Source organism: Tympanuchus pallidicinctus, unplaced genomic scaffold (genome assembly GCF_026119805.1).
Source record: "Tympanuchus pallidicinctus isolate F22 unplaced genomic scaffold, pur_lepc_1.0 scaffold5, whole genome shotgun sequence".
In the NCBI taxonomy this organism is placed as follows: Eukaryota; Metazoa; Chordata; class Aves; order Galliformes; family Phasianidae; genus Tympanuchus; species Tympanuchus pallidicinctus.
The window spans coordinates 14570359-14590103 of record NW_026294769.1 but is presented as its reverse complement, the minus strand read 5'-3'; the positions used below and the strand labels follow the sequence as shown (position 1 = coordinate 14590103).

Sequence of the window (19745 nt, the reverse complement as noted above, 5' to 3'; positions counted from 1 at the left end):
TGCCCCGCGCACGGGGTCGGCCCCGAAGGCAGCGAGCGCTAGGGCTGCGGGGCTCTTGCTGCCCCGCGTGCGTGCTTGCGTGCGCCTCTCCCCTCGTGGCCGCCCCTCCGCCCGTGGCCCCGTCTGCACCACCCCCGGTCCCGTCCCTAGAGAGGGCTGGCGGAGCGCTGAAGGCGTCCGGGCGGCGGTGGGCTCAAAGATTTGCATGTCTGGGGTTCGGGGGCTCGTCTGGTCCGACGAGCCAGCGTGGCTCGTTAGAGCGACTGTGAGGGAAGTACCACCTTCCCCTGTGAGAGGGGTGGGGGAAAGCAGAGCTACGCCGCGCGAAACGAGCTGTGCGAGCTTACCGAGCGGATTTTAAGTTTGTTAAAACTCCTTTATTTTACGCAAAAGGAAATGGAGGTCTCGAGAGACATTGAGTTCTCCTCCGGTGGCACGGCCTTCTGGGGCACGGTGACCTGGAGGCCCTGTGCTGGGAGTCGGGGTGGGGAGGAGAAGCACAGGGCGCTTCCTGGGCATGAGGAGCGGGATCAAAAGGGCAGCACCGAACAGGCTTCCGTAAGGCAGGCGGCTCAGGTTGCTGAATGTAAACATCTTGCAGTGCGCACGCAAGTCTGGCATAGCACTTGTGAAAGTCTGGCATAGCACTTGTGAATGGTTATACGGCTTTGTAAAGGCATAATGTAAGGCTGAAGTCTAGGCCTGGGTGTAGCTGGCGTGTCTGCTTCTTTAGGCCACATGTTATTTGTGGAAGAGCTGTTGATTTAAAAAATCAATTCTCCGTCTTTTTGTCTTTGTTCAGTTATCCAGTCAGAGCGAAGTCATCACAAGAATCGTTCAGAGACTGTGTGAAAAGAAAAAGAAGAACATTCTTGCATATGGATACTCCTTGCTGGATGAAAACAGTTGTCACTTCAGGATTTTGCCATCTTCATGCATATACAACTATCTGCCCAATACTGTAACAGAAACGATTCGCATCAGCAGCCTCTGGGAGATACTGCTGAGCAGGATAGGGGATGATGTGATGATGTACCTGCTGGAGCACTGTGCACTCTTCATGCTGGTTCCCCCAAGTAACTGTTATCAGGTTTGCGGGCAACCAATTTATGAACTTATTTCGCGTAACATAGGGCCGTCCCCAGGGTTTGTTAGACGACGGTATTCAAGGTTTAAACATAATAGCTTGCTTGACTATGTGCGAAAAAGGCTTGTGTTTCACAGGCACTATCTCTCCAAGTCACAGTGGTGGAAGTGCAGGCCGAGACGTCAAGGTCGTGTCTCCAGCAGGAGAAAAAGAAGGAGCCATAGGATACAAAGCCCAAGGTCTGGTTGCCAGTCTTCTGCAGAAGTGAACTTTCGAGCAGGCATGCGGATCAGCACAGTTACTGCACATCTGGAAAAACAGAGCTGCTCCAGTTTATGTTTGCCAGCTAGAACACCATCTTTAAAAAGGAAGCGTGACAGAGAACAGGTTGAAATGGCAGCTAAGAGAGTGAAAGTAATGGAGAAAGAGATAGAGGAGCAGCCTTGTAGTATCGTTCCTGATGTAAATCAAAGTAGCTCCCAGAGGCACGGAGTTTGGCATGTAGCACCACGTGCTGTAGGTCTTATTAAAGAACGTTACGTTTCTAAAAGAAGTAACAGTGAGATGTCTGGTCCTTCTGCAGTTCACAGATCTCACCCTGGGAAGAGGCCTGTGGCAGACAAAAGCTCTTTTCCAAGAGGAGTTCAGGGTAACAAACACACAAAGACCGGTGCAGAAAAACGAGCAGAATCCAATAGAAGGGGCATAGAGATGTATATAAACCCAACCCGTAAACCCAATAGAAGGGGTATAGAGAGGCATATAAATCCAACCCATAAACCGGGGTTGAATTCTGTACAAACTGAACCAATGGAAGGTGATTCTTCGGGGGACAGAAAGCAGGAAAATCCCCCAGCTCATTTGGCAAAGCAGTTACCAAATACATTCTTGCGCTCTGCAGTGTACTTTGAGAAGAAATTTCTTCTGTATTCCCGTAGTTACCAAGAATATTTTCCTAAATCATTCATACTGAGCCGCCTGCAGGGTTGTCAGGCAGGTGGAAGGCGGCTTATAGAAACTATATTCTTGAGCCAAAACCCATTAAAGGAAAAGCAGAACAAAAGCCTAACACAGCAAAAGTGGAGAAAGAAGAGGTTGCCCAAACGCTACTGGCAAATGAGAGAGATATTTCAGAAGCTGTTAAAAAACCACGAGAAGTGCCCTTATTTAGTTTTCTTGAGAAAAAATTGCCCTGTTTTGCTTTCTGAAGCATGTTTGAAAAAAACGGAGCTGACCTTGCAGGCAGCTCTGCCTGGGGAAGCAAAGGTTCACAAGCACACAGAACATGGGGAAGAGTCCACTGAGGGTACTGCGCCGAACAGCTTCCACACTCCTCCCTCAATGCCAGTGTGTGGGCAGACAGAGAGAGAGGAGCAGCACCTTGCAGAGGGGAGTGATCCGCTCCTCAGGGAGCTGCTCAGGCAGCACAGCAGCCACTGGCAGGTGTATGGCTTTGTGAGGGATTGCCTGGAGCGGGTGATTCCTGCCGAGCTGTGGGGTTCAAGCCATAACAAATGCCGGTTCTTTAAAAACGTGAAAGCATTCATTTCTATGGGGAAGTATGCTAAGCTTTCATTGCAGCAGCTGATGTGGAAGATGAGAGTGAATGACTGCGCATGGCTTCGTCTGGCCAAAGGTACTTGTATTGCAAAACCAACGGCGTCAGATGGGTGGTGGTCAGGCTTAAGGAGGGGATGGAAGGGCATTCAATATGGGTTTGGAGTTGGTGGTTTATTGGTAACAACAGGAGTTGAGAGAGGAAGACGTGGTAGTGGTTGTAATTGAGGTTGGGGAGAGTTCTTAGATCTCACTTCCTCTGTGCATCTTTATTGACACCTTTTGTGTTTAATGGGATTAAGGTTTTATGCAGAAACGTGAATTCAGGACGCAGGCCTTCCAACAAAACACATTCCCTTCTGCTCTTGCTCCCCAGATTGCCAATATCTGTGACCAAAGCACTTAAGGAGTAAGTGTAGTCTTTTGGGTTGCCATAAAACATCAGAAAGAACTAAAGCCAAAACAGGACACGTGTATGCAGTCATTCCATGGGATTTTTCTCTCTCGCATCTACCCTGTGAAAAAGACAAGAGTAAGGGATCTGTGCAATGCAGAAGCTGCCCTCCATCCATTACCTTTCTGGAGCTCTTCTTTGGGAATGTATGATCCTTACTGAGCAGGATTTGGGGCTGGGTGAGTGGCGATGCAGAGATCATCCCACTGGTATGAGTGGGACAGCTCTGAATTCTCTGGGAATCCCTCCTGTCAGTGATCTTCTCAGGTGAAGAGAGGCAAATCTTACTAATCTGAAGTAGCCTCTCTAAAGACATTACCCTTGGGCATCGTTCTAGGCTGAACCTGTGGTTCTGTGGTTAACTGCTGTAGAATCTCACATGTTGTAATTGTTTTGTGATTCCATTCTCCACCTACAGAATGTGGAATGTGCTATAACTAACATGCTTGCAGTGTTCTTACCTAGTAATATGCTTGGATCCTACAGTAATGTGAGTTGAAAATGGCATTCCTTCTTAAAAGGTGCAGTAGGGTTCTGAAATTACTGCAGGTTCCCTGAAGTATAGGAGGAAAGTAGGTGGTATGGTATTTGAGGTACACTTCCATAAGAAGCTGTTAATTCTAGTAAGTATATTGATTAATCATTTAAAAACTTTGGCTCAAAACCGCAGTTTTAAAATTATTGAATGATTAAATATTTCAAAGGGTTTTTATTGTAAAAACACATTTGGTTCATAATCACTTGTAATGTCTTACTTCTGAAAAGAATAATAGCCTGAATCCAGGAAAAGCAACTCGTCAACTTAATTTCATTTTCTCTGAAACTAATCCCTTGTGCCTGAAGTTTAAACTTGCATTTAATTGCTTTGCTGCACTGTAGGTGTTTTTCTCCCCAAAAGAAGTAGCAGTGGTTTCTTGTAAATCATGACTACAATTCAGGAAATTGACATGTGATGTCAAAATGTCAAAAACTAATCATCTTGTTCCAGAACAGCTATGTAATGTGCTGATTTAATCTGTGAATCTGGTGGCCTTCGTATTACGATTCTTTATTTAAAGAATCTTCTCACAGCTGCTGCATTTTTCAGTGATGTTCTCTAGCTTCTGTTGAAGTGAATCCTTTTATCTCTTTTTGGCAGTATTTTTTTTTTTTTTTGGACATGAAAGTGTCTCTGCCGCAGAGAGCACACAACCCAGGCGGGGTATAGAACTAAGCAACTGATTTCCATCTGATAAGTTTCAGTTTAAAACTTCATCTCTTTGTGTCAAGGTTGGTGCAGCAGCTGTGATTTGTGCTGAGCAGCTAATCCAACAAACATTTTTGTAGAGTCTTTTTCAATAATCCAGCTGTATTTTGCTAAATTCTTCTTTAATTAGAAACATATTATTGGAAAGTTGCAACGATTTATAATTAACACCAATGAAAATTTTGAGCTGCATCTGTGGAATTATTTGTTTGGGTTTTTTTCTCTTTTTACTGGCCTCGTACTAAGAAGAGATTGTATATATGGGTTGTTCTGTATAGTTTGTTTCTGTTTTTTACTAATATGAAAAGTTGACCTTTGCTATGACTACATTAACTGCATTTGAATTATTTATTGAAGGTAATCACTCTGTTCCTGCCTATGAACATTGTTACCGTGAAGAAATTTTGGCAAAATTCCTATACTGGCTGATGGATTCCTATGTTATCGAGTTGCTCAAATCATTTTTCTATATCACCGAGACCATGTTCCAGAAAAACATGCTTTTCTACTACCGAAAGTTTATCTGGGGCAAATTACAGAACATTGGAATTAGGTAACATAACTAATCAAACATGACTGAAATATGTGGAAGTCTCACGTTTTGTTATGTGAAGTTATAATTCTGCTTTCATCTATTGCCCCTTTATCTGTCTTTTGTGTGCTTAATTTTCCAAGAGGAAGTCAACCTGTAGTAGTGGTGTGTATGGCTTGTAAGTTTGTATATATTTGATGTGGGAGAGCCTATTCAAATTTTTATTTCTTTGATAGAAGCCTTTGCAGTAATACCCATTATGAGGAGGATTTTGGTTTGATAGGTCACATTTTTAAACCTTTTAATGATCAGTGATTCACAGTGCCAGAAATTTCTTTAACTGCTTCAATTCAAAAAAATTGTTTTGAATTTCTGGATGTCTGTTGATTTCCAAATTTCTATGTGATTTCTTCTTTCTTTTTTTTTTTTTAAATTCTCTTATGCCCTCCATGTTCCCTGATGATACCACTGGTGTTTCTCCTGTGCAGCTCTCTTCTATGTGTGTTAGCACTTAATGGGGCCCTGATCCTGTTTGCAGCTGCAGCCTAGAATCAGCATTTTAAACAGTAGTAGCAAAATAGTTTTCAACTATTGGTATACTTTGTCTTGTCTTCAAGCTGTGTCAGTGTTTGATGAGTGTTTTGTGTAGTTCTAATGTACTTCAAAGGCTAACGTATTTTTAGAGTGTATGCATAAAGTATCAAGTCTGGATTTTACATAATAGATATAATGCTGTTTTTAATGGGGTGTATGATTAAAAGAAAGCAGGTGGCTTTGGTTTTAGTCATTTCTTCCCTGCCACCAATTTCTCTCATAAAGCTCTGAGCACAAAGGAAGCACAAAGGATCCTAATCTGTGCTGATCCTGTTTCTTCCTATCTCTTCTCCAAGTGTTTTCACCTTTTGCTTCAGGATGGCCCTGAAATGCAGATTGCTGTCAGGTGGAGCAGCACCTCAGAAAAGTACTGTTGTGTATTTTACAGCCAACTGCATGCTGTAAGGACAGGATGTTTGCTGTTGGCTATGGGACATGTATAGGGCTGTATGGACCTTCAGTGCACTGTTTCACTCACAAGGGTATTCAGCACTCTGCTTTTTGGAGTGTGCTATGTAATGTGAGGTCTCTTCCTAATCCAGTTTACTGCATTCATGCAGATGGCAAGATGCCCATTTCATGTTGGAAGAGAGAAATGGGGATTTAGAGATGCTGAGAAACAGCTGTTTGGGGTTGGCATTTCTAGGCTCTCAGGGCACCATCTCCTCTTTCTTGGGCAACATATTCAGTATATTGAACTGCCTCTGCCTTCCCTGGGTGAACAGTATCAGGTGGCCTCTATTGCTGCTCTGATGGTTGTTTGGTGGCTGCCCTGGTTCTTCCTCCTCTCCAGATGAAGCTGCTCTTGTTGATTGCTATGAACTGGCTCACAAGAAAGTGTTTACAGCCAGTGTAGTCCCTGATGTAGACTTTGGGGAAGAGAAGATGGATGAAACTGTCTGAGCTGAACAGAGCAGGGCTTTATTCGTAAGTTTTCCGTGAATTGTCCTTACGGAGAAAATCCCTATCTTGTACTACTGTACATGTGAGCAAATCTTCCTGTGCAGAATCCAGCTCAAGAATACAGGTATCAGATCTGACAGAGGACTTTGTTTTGTTTTCTCAGATTCTTGATCAAGTTTGGTAGACATTTTGCATGCAAGCAACTTTCTGTAAATTTTTGAAGTTAAACCAAACTGCATACCCCCAACTGAAAAACAGTTTTGTTTTTTTTTTCTTTTTGAAGGAAAGAAATCAGTATTTCATGATACTGCTGCTTCAAGTTACCTGGCCCATGTAATGCAGAGCCTTTTTTTTTTTTTTTTTAATGATGTTTACCTTGTCACAGTGACAGCATCTGTTTTCACGGGGAGTGCTTGGCAGACCTTGTACTCAGATTCCTACCAGGTCCGCTGTGTGACAGCACTGTGAATATGATTGAGGATGGTTCAAAGGCCACTAGATTAGTGCATGTTCAAAATCAGCAGTACTGCCATGAAACAAGCAGTGAGTGTTGCTTCAGGCAAAATGACATCAAATTCCACAACTGGGCAGGAAGTAATGATGAAGATATGCTGACAGGGTGTCTTTATCTCTGCTTTTAGAAGAAGTCATGTTTTAAAATTGGTGTGTTGGTAGTTTTTGTTGTTGTGTCTTGTTGGTTTTTTTTTTCTTCTCCCATCCAGTGCCAGAAATGTGAACTTCAGAGCGATGGAGATTTGATTACTTGGTTGTTTCTGATGAACTGGAGTTATTCATTTTATGTTGGTATTCTAGCTAATGCATACAGTATCTATGTTATGTTCTGTAAGTTTAGGAAAGAAGTCGTAATAAATAGCAGTGATCTCTAGCTATGAAAACATGATCTGCCTCGTCAGCTGAATTTTGAAAATTTAATTCCAGTCTTGAATATAAATCCTCAAAATGCTGAACCTGTGGCCCAGGCATGCATTGTATCACTCAGGCTGTCACAGTTGGAACAGCTGGGTCAGTGACTTATTGAATTGTGCTGGTATACACAAGAGAAATATTTTTGAGTCTTGTCTGCTTGCATGACTTTTCAGAGATCTCCTAGAGCGTGCTGACCTGGTCTTCCATCCATCCACTGCCTTATGTTATACCATGATTTCCTTTTGCTAAACCAGCTTGATGGTTTGCTTGGGATATCAAAATCCGAATGCGAATTTAGATTTGCAGCCCTTGTTCTTCAGGGGTTTGAACTGTCTCATTTTACTTCCCAGGGAAGAATGAACAACAGTCTTTTTTTTTTTTCCTTCTGAACAACATAGGCAGTGTAGTACAGTGACCCAGCTCCTTGATGTTGCAGCTAGCGCACCTTCACCATCTTAAGTAAAAGCGAGGTCTTGGTGCCGCTTCCTTTTCCTACCTTATTGCATGGGTTAGTATTAATTTGGGCTGAGCTACACTGAATTGTAAATCCTGAAGTGGTGCTTGTGTGGGGGAAGCACGCTTCCCAGACTGTCATTTAAGAGCCTTCCATTCTTTATTATTTTCTATTTACTTCAGCTGACTGCTGCTCACCAACCTGATTATTTTGAATTATGCTACTGAATGCTTAATTGTCCTTTTGTTTTCTCTGTTGTAACTTTTAATGTGGTAGCTGCCACCTATTAAGATTTAAGATCCTTCCAGCCCAGGCCATTCTGTGATTCTGTGCGATTCTGCTCTAAATGTTGGAAGTACAACAGCCTGTTACACTGTGTATATCCTTCCCTGGGCTTGTCTTCATACAGTTTTCAGAAAATCCTATCCTTTGTTTATATCTTCCAAGATTCTGAAACCATGAAAGATACTGAATTTAAAAAAAAGAAATCATAATGTTCAAATATACTTGGCTAGTCTGTGATTAAATTTTTGTGTTAATTTAGATCTTTTTCATTACATTAGTTTACGTCATATATGCTCTTTTATTAATGTATCATGTTGTCAATGGTATACATTGATATATGGAATTATTCTGAAATTCAGATTTCATACCAGGTTCTGTAGAGATTAGTATTTGTAATTATCTTTTTAGTAAAATACCTGGGTTCAGTTACATTAAGAGTGAAATATTTTAACTTATTGCATTTCCTGTTGCTTACATTCAATATGTATTTCTATTTTAGAAACCATTTTGCCAAAGTACATCTGCGTGCTTTATCTTCAGAGGAGATGGAAGTGATCCATCAAAAGAAGTATTTTCCTATTGCATCAAGGCTCCGGTTCATTCCTAAAATCAATGGTTTAAGACCTGTAGTAAGACTAAGCCGTGTTGTTGAAGGACAGAAACTCAGCAAGGAAAGCAGAGAAAAGAAGGTTATTTTCCTTATTGTTTTATGTCGGTCTGATGGAGGCAGCTGTTTCATGTTAACTAAAAAACTTCGCTCACTTAACTGGTTTTAAACTGGTGAACTGAAACATTAAAATCAAAAGGACTGAATGCTCCTACTCTTTGCAACTTAGCTTAACTTCTCCCTTCCCAGTACTCATCATTAGCCTGCAGTTCCAGAGCTACACACTCTGCTTGTAAGCCTGTCTTAATGATATTAGTCTAACAAAATAACACAGGCTGTCGGGTAGGCGTGTTTGCCTTCTCTTTCCGTCAGTTTCCCTCAGCCTTGCTTACTGAGTCTGACTGTGATGGACACAGCTGTCCGTAGGGGTAGGAACAGAAGAGTCAGACACTAAGTGCTCAGTGTTCAGAGCTAATGCTGTATTTGTTTGGCACACCAGAGAATTAGGGACAGATGAATCTCTCCTGCTGGGATTTACCTGAGTACTGACTGAGTGCATCGTTGGACTGGTTGGCTGTTGTGCCAGGTCAGCCCAGGGGATCTTGCCAAGTTAGCAGGCCAAATAATGGTGAACCATATATGTTGCAGTGGAAGGCCTAAAAGGGTTGAGGAGGCTGGATCAAGCATAGTAAGGAAATAGAAATTAAGATGGGAATTACTACTGCGTGGGAACAAAGGCTTAACACAGAGTGCGTACAATAATCCACTTAACAAGCGAGTTAACTGCAAAATATAGCGGAAGCACAGTTTCACTATCTCCCATGACTAAATTGATTCTTTTTCCTTAAGGCCGAGTTCCATAGATGAAAAGCTCTCCAAATGGGTGAGAGTTCAACAGCTTCTTAATGCTGATGGTTCAGTGAGTAATCCCATTCTGCATTTAAAGGACATGAAGGAAAAGCTGTTCTGAAGTGTTACTTTCATCTAGTCTTTCTGTGGCTATCATACTGTCAGAGTATGCCCACAGTTAATCCAAAAATAGCTGCAGTACTTTAAAAGGTTCTGTTGCTCCCATAACAAATTGGAATAAGGGATGACCCCAGACCTGAATGCCCAGAAGATGAAGATTAAAAGTCAACTATGGTTGCTGGCCAAGTGGCTTCAGCTTGCTGCGTAGCCCTGAAGTTGAGAGGCAAGATTCATGCTTGTTCGAGTGCTGATAAGCAGCCAAGAACAGCAGCTGTCATGAAAAGACCTCATCTGACAAAAAATGGGAGAGCATCATAAAGCAATGCTAATGATTTTATAAATCCATAAAAGGTAATGATAGTGTTACCTCTCTTCTGTGATAGCAGACAGACGCAGAAAACATCATTCAAAACAATTATCTTGTTCAAGAATTTGGGGCTTACAACCTAATGGAAGTAATATTTGATTTTTTTCTTTTCCCTCCCTTCTTTCCTTCCCCAGCTTGCGTGGCTGCTCAGTTTCTTTCTTTCATTGCCTGCTATCCTTTGGTCCGTTCCAGTTTTTCAAACTGCCTTATATTCCAGCATATCTCTGCTCTGCAGTTTCCTCCAGGCATTTAAATTGTAGGAAGAAGATCATCTTCAGATGAATTGCCAGAAGAAAATCTCTCAAGTACCCAGCAAATTAACTTCCGGCTCTTGGGCAGCTCTTAACCTTTGCTGCCAAAACTGTAGTGAAATTAATCCAGTTCTGTGAGTTTGTCCTCAAACAGTGTAGATTATGCTTTTCTTTTTTCTTTTAATAGAGGTTTTATGTATTTGCTTTTCAACCTTCTTTTTGTTTGAACTTCAACATATCTGTGTGTAAATACATAGATACATACATGGATACACAAACATAATGGAAAGCCTGAAGAGGATTTCTTAATTAACTGATTGGCTTGAGAGTGTATAATCTTTTTTTGCATTCTGCAGAGATTCCAGCAAACCCTTAGGTTTTGCAAAAATACTGATAGCACTGTAGATTAGGCTTGTTCTGGAAAACTGAGGGACAGGAGAGAATTCCTGCCAGCATTACAAGAAGTTACTGCTGTGAATACTGCTGCTGGATGTCTCACAGGCCTAGTTCAAACTGAGGTTTGAATGCTAAAGCTTCTTTTATTGACCCCAGTGCTAACACCCAGATGGCCATCAGCTTTGTGAGAAGTTCTTAAGGCAGCCATCCGGGGACACAATCATTAAGAAGGAAGGGAGGAACTTCTCTATTGATAACTACTTTGATCTGCTGCTTTTATTTATCTTTGAGCTACATCTCTACCCTTTTGACTGCTTTTCGTAGGAACTTGGCATATACCGGAAAAGAAACCACTGCACTAATTCAAGAATGTGTCTTAATTTTCAGCAGTCAATTCAGCAGTTAATTTTTTGTAGTCAAAAATATTTTGCAGGATCAGCCAGTGAATTAACAAACTATTTACCTAATGAAAAACAGTAAAGTTGGATCATGTTGTTTGTAGTCTGTGACTGCAGTACAAGTGGTTTTGGTGTGCTTTAGTTTTGTCAGTTTTTCACTGCAACCTGGAATTGATTTTTTCAGGGCAAAAATAATGTTCTCAGATGAATTTGGTATGCTTCATACTTGGCAATTTTATTGCGTGCATGGCTTGATCAGAATGCTGCCATTTAGAGTAAGAAACCTTTTAGAATTTATTTATGCATATTTGGAGGAATTCTCCAGAGTTCTAAACAGATTCATGAGCGTGCCGCATGTGCAGTTTGTTTACTTCCTTTAATACTATGGCTTGCCTTTTCCAAACTCTTGAAGCCAGATCTGTGTTGACAGAGCTGATTGACCTACAGGACTTCACTGCCACGCTGCTGTACTCCACTATTCCCATAACTAAGAGAGTTAAATCTTTGCTGAAGTAGAGTAAATCTTTGCATAAATTATCTGTAGAGGCTCATGAAGCGATGCAGCTGGGTTTAACTTAAAGTCTCAAGCACATGTTGTTATTTCTTCTTACCTTACTGCTGGTGATCATTTTATTTATCCGAGTCTATTTATTTATGTCCATAACTGTTTCACCACATTGGTGTCTTTGAGACTGTTTTGTCACTTCCAGGAAGTCACTGCTGCTATATTCGTTCTTTCTGAAAACTGTATTTGATCAAAGTAGTACAGCAAATACACAGATTTCCTCTCATAGCTCATCTAAATGAGAAACATTTAGTATAACATTCAGTATTGCATTTAGTATGTTTCAACCCCTTAGGATGTTTCTCTTTGGTCTCTATAGATACAGCGCTATAACACTCAGCTAAAAAATCTATTTAGCGTGTTAAATTATGAACGAACTGTAAACACCAGCATCATTGGCTCTTCAGTATTCGGGAGAGATGATATATACAGGAAATGGAAGGAGTTTGTTACAAAAGTTTTTGAATCAGGTGGTGAAATGCCTCATTTCTACTTTGTAAAGGTATGCCTGTTCTAATCCTGCGTTCAGACTAACTTTTCAAAGACAGCTACTGCAAATCTTCTATAGCTCTGGTCTGTGTGCATAACTACTTCTTTGTCATAGTTGGGTTTTGTACATAGCTAATTTAGACTGGTTTGTTTGTTTGCTTTTCCTGAAGTATTGCTTCTTTTACTTATATTTTTATTAATTTCTCTGTCATGCAACAGCTCTTGCTTCTAGACACATGCTGTGCTTCTGCAGTTACATTTACTTGGGTATAATGATGGGACAAACATACAAACTTGAATAGGCTCTTAGGGTCATTTTCCTAAGTTAAAAACAGAAAAAAAAATCCTATGTGCTTCTAGATAAACTCAGTATCTTTTCAGTAAATAAGTCTCCTCTATCTCCATAATATGGATGTCTCTTGAGAATAAATACATGAAGTATAAAGCATGTCCAACAAATCTATTCTACCACTTTAAATAATTGAATTATTGTAAAATCTCTTTTTTTTTTTTTTTTTTTGAAGGAGCATTTACTTAACTCTTGTGTTAAGTAATAGCTAGCAGGCTATTGCTATTACGTTGGAGTGATTCATATAGAATTATACAGCTTATATATAATATAGCAGGGCTCCTACCTCATGCTCTTGTACATCAGTTGTCATGTCCCAAAATTGTTTTTAGTTATTGTCTTATCTTTAAGGACAAAGGATAATGTCATTGATACAGTTCTTTACAAGTTTTTGCTTCTTCAGGCCTTGAATTGTGACTATGACAAATAAAAGCAAAGTTAAGATCATAGTATAAGATTTAGAAAAAGCAAAACTTCTAGGTTTACATTTTTCCAAAAGTCTAAGATGTCATGGTCAGAACTAAATATAGAGGAGAAAGTTTCTTAAAATAATAATCATATAAAAATTTCAGCAATAAACTTCAGTGCTACCTTTTGTGTCCATTGGTATCTCATGAAAAGAAGTGCTACACAGTACAGATGAATGTAGGGACTGCTGTACCATTTTCTGCTAGTAACAGACATTGTACTAAAACTGAGTTCTGTTGTCCCCTGCAAAGGAAAACTCATTGATGACTGAGGAAAGAATCTTCAGATAAGAAATGAATTTGCTTGTCACAATTTTGAATAATTAATGTTGTAATTTCATTCCTATGTGATGCTTCAATTGTGGTTATATACTACAATGGTTATTTTTGCCCCATATTGTCACAGTATTTATGGTGATATTGATGAATATGAAAGATATTTAAACATAAGATATAGAACATGATGGAAGATATTTTTTCTGTTTCAGGGTGATGTGTCCAGAGCTTTTGATACTATTCCTCACAAGAAACTAGTGGAAGTAATCTCACAGGTCTTGAAACCTGAGAGCCAAACCGTGTATGGAATAAGGTGGTATGCTGTAATTATGATTACCCCAACTGGAAAAGCCAGGAAGCTCTATAAGAGACACGTATGACTCATTTCTTTTAATTACTACTGTTACTATATTTCTGGCCAATAAATATATCTGTAGCTTTTTGTTTGTTTGTTTGTGTTTCTGAATGTGAATTAGGTAATTACTTCAGAAAACCTTTATTTTGATAGTGTTGGAAATTTCCTGGAGTGAACAAAGCTGTTTCTTACTCTTCGGTGTTAGTAAGGGTAAAGGTAAATGGACATGGGTGAGGGTGGAATTTCATTTTAACAGTACCAGACTTATTTGGTTTAAAATAACGCAGTAAAACATGCCCTTTCACTGAATAAATGTCATCTGCTACTGAGTATTCTATTGCTGTTGTCTTTTTTTTTTTTTTTTTTTTTTATATTAAATATACAGGTTTCTACTTTCGAGGATTTTATTCCAGACATGAAGCAGTTTGTGTCCAAACTTCAAGAGCGAACTTCATTACGAAATGCAATAGTAGTTGAACAGGTAAATATTATCTTAGAATCATTTGAGTTGGAAGAAACACTTAAGGGTCATGTAGTCCAAATTCCCTTCAAGAAAAGGAACACCTTTTCAGCAGATTTGGGTGCCCAGAGCTCTGTCCAGCCTGACACTGAGTGTCTCCAGGGATGGGGCATCCACCACATCTTTGGGCAACCTGTTCCAGTGCCTCACCATGCTTATTGTGAAATAAACTTTTCTTATATTCAGTCTAAATCTCTCCTCTTTTAGTTTGAGTAATTTCTCCCCAAATTAGGAGGGTTCTCCTAAACTGAAAGAGAAAGCTACATTAAGTAAATGAAGATTCCTGGGTTTTGTGTGGTTTTTTTTTTTTTTGTTGTTGTTGTTTATTTTTAGATGAATGTATGTATTATATGGTGACACCACTTGTGTTCTGGTTACTCAGCACCTTCTTTAGATAGATTTTTGGCATCTCTTATCTGGTGTTTCTAGCAGGCTTTCAGGGGATTTAGTGCCTCAGGCAGGAACTCTGGCGATGCGTAATTCTAGACTTCTCCCAGATTTTCTCGTTGGTGTCTTAAACTTTCATTTGAACCACCATGTTCTTTTTTTTTTTTTCTTTCCTAATGAATTCCATTATGTATTGTAACAGCTTTCCAGTGAAATAAATAAGCATTTTGACATGGTCTATGTCCAAAATGCACACAACTAAGGATGTGAAAAGTGTATTCTAAGCTAAGTAACATGGGAAATAGATACAGCATTTTGAATAGCAAACTTCACTTAATAGAGAAATGACTTGGAAAAAAATCAGCTTATTTTAATGATCTCATGCCAAAGTTGCTAAGAATAAACTTTCCTTCTTAGTGCATTACAAAACAGGAAAAACTCCGTTGTTGTTACTGTTTGAAGAGATACCTTGCTTTCTAAGTTAGGGAATGGATGAAAATTACATGACTTTTATATTTGCTCCAGCTAGTGCTATTACAAGAAGCAGACTCCTTTCTGTTGCTTAACTCACATGCTTCAGAGAACAGTATTAATTCTAAATAATGTTTGTTATTAAGACTTGCTCAGTAAAAGATGTGTGATGAAGTGTAGAGGTAGGTGATGCACCCAGTCAGTTTCCAAAGACGTTCTATGGCTTGGCGAAACGGTGTTCCATGCTAACAGCATACAAAATCATGAGCCACAGATGACCATGCAGGTATCTTCCACTGCTCTAAATGAAATTTCTATTATACGTTTTTAACACAAAAGACTTAATGTAGTTGCATAGGCTCTCATGCATGGAGTCATTGGTAACATGGGGAAAGAGATGCAATTTGTAGCAGAACTGGTAAGAGAGTGTTGTCTGTACGTGCGGAATAATAAAGAACATAACAGTTAAAAAGGGTAGAACATGACCAAAAGAGGGGAGGTATCATAAATGGTGGTAAGCCAGTATAATATTTAATCACTTTTAAAAGCTTTTTATATTTGTTAATATAATATACAATTTTCCAAACACTAATCAAAACGATTTTTTTTTCCTGAAGTAAGACCTAAAAAAACCAACACAAACAAACAAAAAACCCAACCAACTTTGCTCATTTGTTGGCTGACAGTTGCTTTTTAGAGTGTATATTCAGATTTTAATTTTAGATGTTTGCTTTGTTTCTTACCTTAGAGATTTTTTACTAAACTGTTACAGTCTAATTCTTCGGGTAAGCTAATACATATATTTTCAACTTATACTTTATCTTTTAGTTTCAGCACATTTCTAAAGTACAATTTTGATTTTGTTTTGTCCCATTTCTAGTGCTTAACTTTTAATGAGAACAGTTCCACCCTGTTTACTTTCTTTCTTCAAATGTTACATAATAACATCCTGGAGATTGGGCACAGGTAAAAAATAAAATCAAATACATTTGTGAAGTGTGGATTTTTTTGTTGTTTATTTGGTTGGCTTATGTTTGTTTTTCTCTGCCTTTATTGGCTCAGAGCATTTCTGCTGGATATCTTTTAAAGAATTTTATTTCATGTTAATTTGAAATCTGTTTTGAAATTTAACTTATGCCTTATAAAAAAGCTGAACTGTTTGGATCCATTTACATTTAAATAATTGAGTTTTAGAAGTTTCTTTCCCATGCGGGTGATGCTGATCATGCACAGACTGCATCATTCTGTAGATACATAACCTTCATTTAGAGCTTCAGATCTTGTTTGAAAAAATGTTGAAATCCTTGGAGATGACCACAGAAGCAAGGGGATGTCCGAGCAATAGTGCTTAAGCCTTGTCAGTCTGTAGTACAAAATAAAACTTTTTCTGCATAGCCTTGCTCTTTGTCAATTTGCAATAAAAATATAAAACAGTATCATTAAGAATTAAAATGACTGACAACCCCCAAATTAGGAATCTGCTGTTACGGAAGAGGATGAAATGAAAATTTCTTGCAATGCTAGAAATGCTGATCTGCTATTTAGCTTTTGCCTCTAGGTGGCAAACGTGTACCAAGTGTAGAAACCACTTACAAATACGACCTTTATTTCTGAATTCAGAGTGAAGTCTGTTAGAGTGACTAAGTTGTTGCTGTTGAGAGGCTAACTTTATTTTACGGTAGTTAAACTCATTGTACAGAGAGAGGGGAAAATAGAGGCAAATGGAAAAGCGTCTGTAGGCTTTTCTAGCATTAAAACAGTTAAGTGCAGAAATAACTGCAGTTTATAGTAGAGGTCGCATTAAAAAAAAACAAAACTGGATTGTAGAAGACAATATTGTGTTCCTTAACAGGCATTCATCAAGAATTTCCCTGAAAGTAAAGAGTAGTATTTATTTGTTTAAAAAACAAACAACAGCAACAACAAAACAAACAAGGAAATATATGGCTTGACCATATCGTGCTGTGCCATCATAACTGAAGAATATCATAGCTGTTCTATGATTCTATAATATGCACATCAAGTGGCCTGATTTAAAATACTTCGTATTGTTAAACACTTTTACTCTAGCTTGTCTGAAACAAATGCTTTAAGAAAACAGGATTTGATAGTGGTGAATTTTGTATTTGGATTTAATGTGAATGTTTGCTTCTTATGCGAAAACTTAGAAGTTCTCAATTTCAGAATCTGCCTGAATTCAATTCTTATTGTAGATTAACATTATGAGCTTCAGTGTATGAATTTTTAGTGAGTACTTGCTGGAAATTATTTGGATCATAATTAAAAAATAAATGTATCATTTAAAAGATGAGTCGTGAACTTTACATTTCTTGTAGAAGAGCAGTTGTAAAGCAATGCAAGACTAACAATTACAACATTTAGATGAAATGTGACTCTGGAGGTTCTTTTGTAAAGGAAAAAGCATTGTGGATTGATTTCAACTATAAATACCATTCATTTAATGGCAGTTGTCTAATAGAGTTTCTTAATAAGAAAGGAGGATGTGTTTTAGTGCATTTTAAATTCAGTAGTGGGGATAAAGATTTTTTTGGAGTCATGTCTAGACTCTTAGAGGAAAGAAAAACTGAGGTAAGGTTAACTAGCAGGCTTTCAGTTGTTCATTACTGAAACTTAGGTGTTAATACTTGATGTTCTTAAGCATATGTTTAGTGACTACTGGAGCCTTGTTGTGTGTTTTGATGTTTCTTTTCTTTTATTCTTTTCTAGGTACTATATACAGTGCTCTGGAATCCCACAGGGCTCCATTTTGTCAACCTTACTTTGCAGCTTATGCTATGGAGACATGGAAAACAAATTACTTTGTGGAATCCAGAAGGATGGGTAGGAAGATTTGGGTGCTTTTTGTTATGTACTCTGTTATGGTATTGTATAGTGTGTATATGTTTTCTTTTAAGTTTAATTTTGAATTTCAAGAGTTTTCAGTTCTCCAGCAGAAGCATGGTGAACTTAGATTTAGTGTCACTGTAACTGTTTTAGATGGAATTGTCTTATTTTTCATATGATTGTGAAAAAAATAGAGGAGGAGTTGTCCTACATGTGAGTGTGGATGACTTCTTAAAAAAAGCACAGTATTTAGGGATGCTTTAAAAACATGCTGGTCCACACTGGTCTTCTAACATCTTCCATGCCATTCATGTGCTTGGTTCTTAGGAGCTTTGCTGAAAGTTTGTATGGTGAAAACTGCTTTTTCATTAACAGTAAGAAATACAGCATCCTTTTTATATCCCTGTGAATGGATAGCCAGGTGAATCTCAGATTTGCAGGCATGAGCTAGGTATTGGTGAGTCCTCTGAAGCTTGTTCATGTTCTCTCTCCATTCCTGTGAATTCTGTCCAAAACAAGATAAAGGACGTGTGTAAAAGTACTCTGGGTAAGTGCACCAGTCTGGTGCCTCTTCTTGGGAGACTCTCTGGATAATGGAAAGCCTCAGAATGTTAAATGTCTTCCTAAGCAAGTAAGAGTTCTTTTTGATAAGCATTTGTGTACTGTGATGGTGGGATTCTGCAAAGCTACTTTTTTGCTTCTAAAGGACCCTCCTTATACATGCTGAACTTAAGAAACCAAGATTCAGAAGAGTGCACATAAGGAATTCTATGTATCAGCTGTATATGTTGTAGTTTTTAGAATATTACATAGGTGTCCGTTGAATGATTTTGATAGTTTCATTTGGCCTTTAATCATAACATCTCCCTCTCCCAACAAACAAACAGCAACAGTGGAAAAAAAAAAAACTGCAAAAAAACCCAAAACCAACCAATTGGCTATTGAATAGATGAAGATATATCAGTTCTGATCATTGTGATGGCATAGTCCCACTTTAAAAAGGAGACTGGAAAAGATCATCTCCAGAGTTTCCTTTCTATGATCCGTCTCTTAGCAGGATTTATTGGAAAAATATGAGCAAGTTTGGGACATGTATTCTATTTAAAAGAAAATTTCAGCCTTTATAATGGTAGACTTTTCATAGAATGATGGAATTGCTCAGGTTGGAAAAGACCTTAAAGATCATTGAGTCCAACCACAACCTAACCATACTACCCTAACTCTAACAACCCTCCTCTAAATCATGTCCCTGAGCACCACATCCAAATGGTTTTTAAACACATTCAGGGATGGTGACTCAACCACCTTCCTGAGGAGCCTATTCCAGTGCTTAACAACCCTTTCTGTAAAGGAGGTTTTCCTGATGTCCAACCTAAACCTCCCATGGCACAACTTGAGGCCATTTCTGCTCGTCCTCTCACCAGTGAGAAGAGACCAACCCTGCACTTGCTGTAAGCACCTTTCAAGAATTGGAAGAAAGCAGTAAGGTCTCACCTCAGCCTCCACTTCCCCCGTATAAACAGCCCCAGTTCCTTCAGTCCCTCCTCATAGGGCATATTCTCCAAGGCATTCACAAGCCTTGTTGCCCTTCTTTGGACCTGCTCCAGCACCTCAGTCTCCTTTCTGTATGGAGGTGTCCAAAACTGAACACAGTGTCTGTTTTATATCCAAGTTGCAGCTTCAAAAATTACTACATGTTAAATGAAGACAGTGTTACAGAACATAAAGCATCTCCTCTTTTTATTCTTGATTACAGAGTCCTAATACGACTTATTGATGACTTTTTGCTGGTTACACCACATCTAATGCAGGCAAAAACTTTTCTAAGGTATGATATTGAAAATATTCTTTATAGTAATAAGCATTAGCACCTTTTAGGTCATTTACTTTGATCTCCTTTATACTTCTGTGTACACATAGATGCATTTGATTTTATGGATTAATAACCAAGGCATACTTTGGAGGCCTTGCTGGTAGCCTGTACCAAGGAACATC

General features: G+C 38.9%; 1 protein-coding gene across 1 annotated transcript in view; it reads left to right on the top strand.

Moving 5' to 3' along the window:
• TERT (telomerase reverse transcriptase) overlaps positions 1-19745 on the top strand; it is a 34349-nt gene that overhangs the window by 331 nt on the left and 14273 nt on the right. Inside the window, exons 2-10 of the mRNA XM_052704712.1 lie at positions 803-2723; positions 4702-4897; positions 8539-8728; positions 11912-12094; positions 13386-13547; positions 13914-14009; positions 15787-15872; positions 17634-17747; positions 19507-19578. Of these exons, the coding sequence (XP_052560672.1) occupies positions 803-2723; positions 4702-4897; positions 8539-8728; positions 11912-12094; positions 13386-13547; positions 13914-14009; positions 15787-15872; positions 17634-17747; positions 19507-19578 (3020 nt within the window). The remainder of the gene's footprint in view (positions 1-802; positions 2724-4701; positions 4898-8538; positions 8729-11911; positions 12095-13385; positions 13548-13913; positions 14010-15786; positions 15873-17633; positions 17748-19506; positions 19579-19745) is intronic.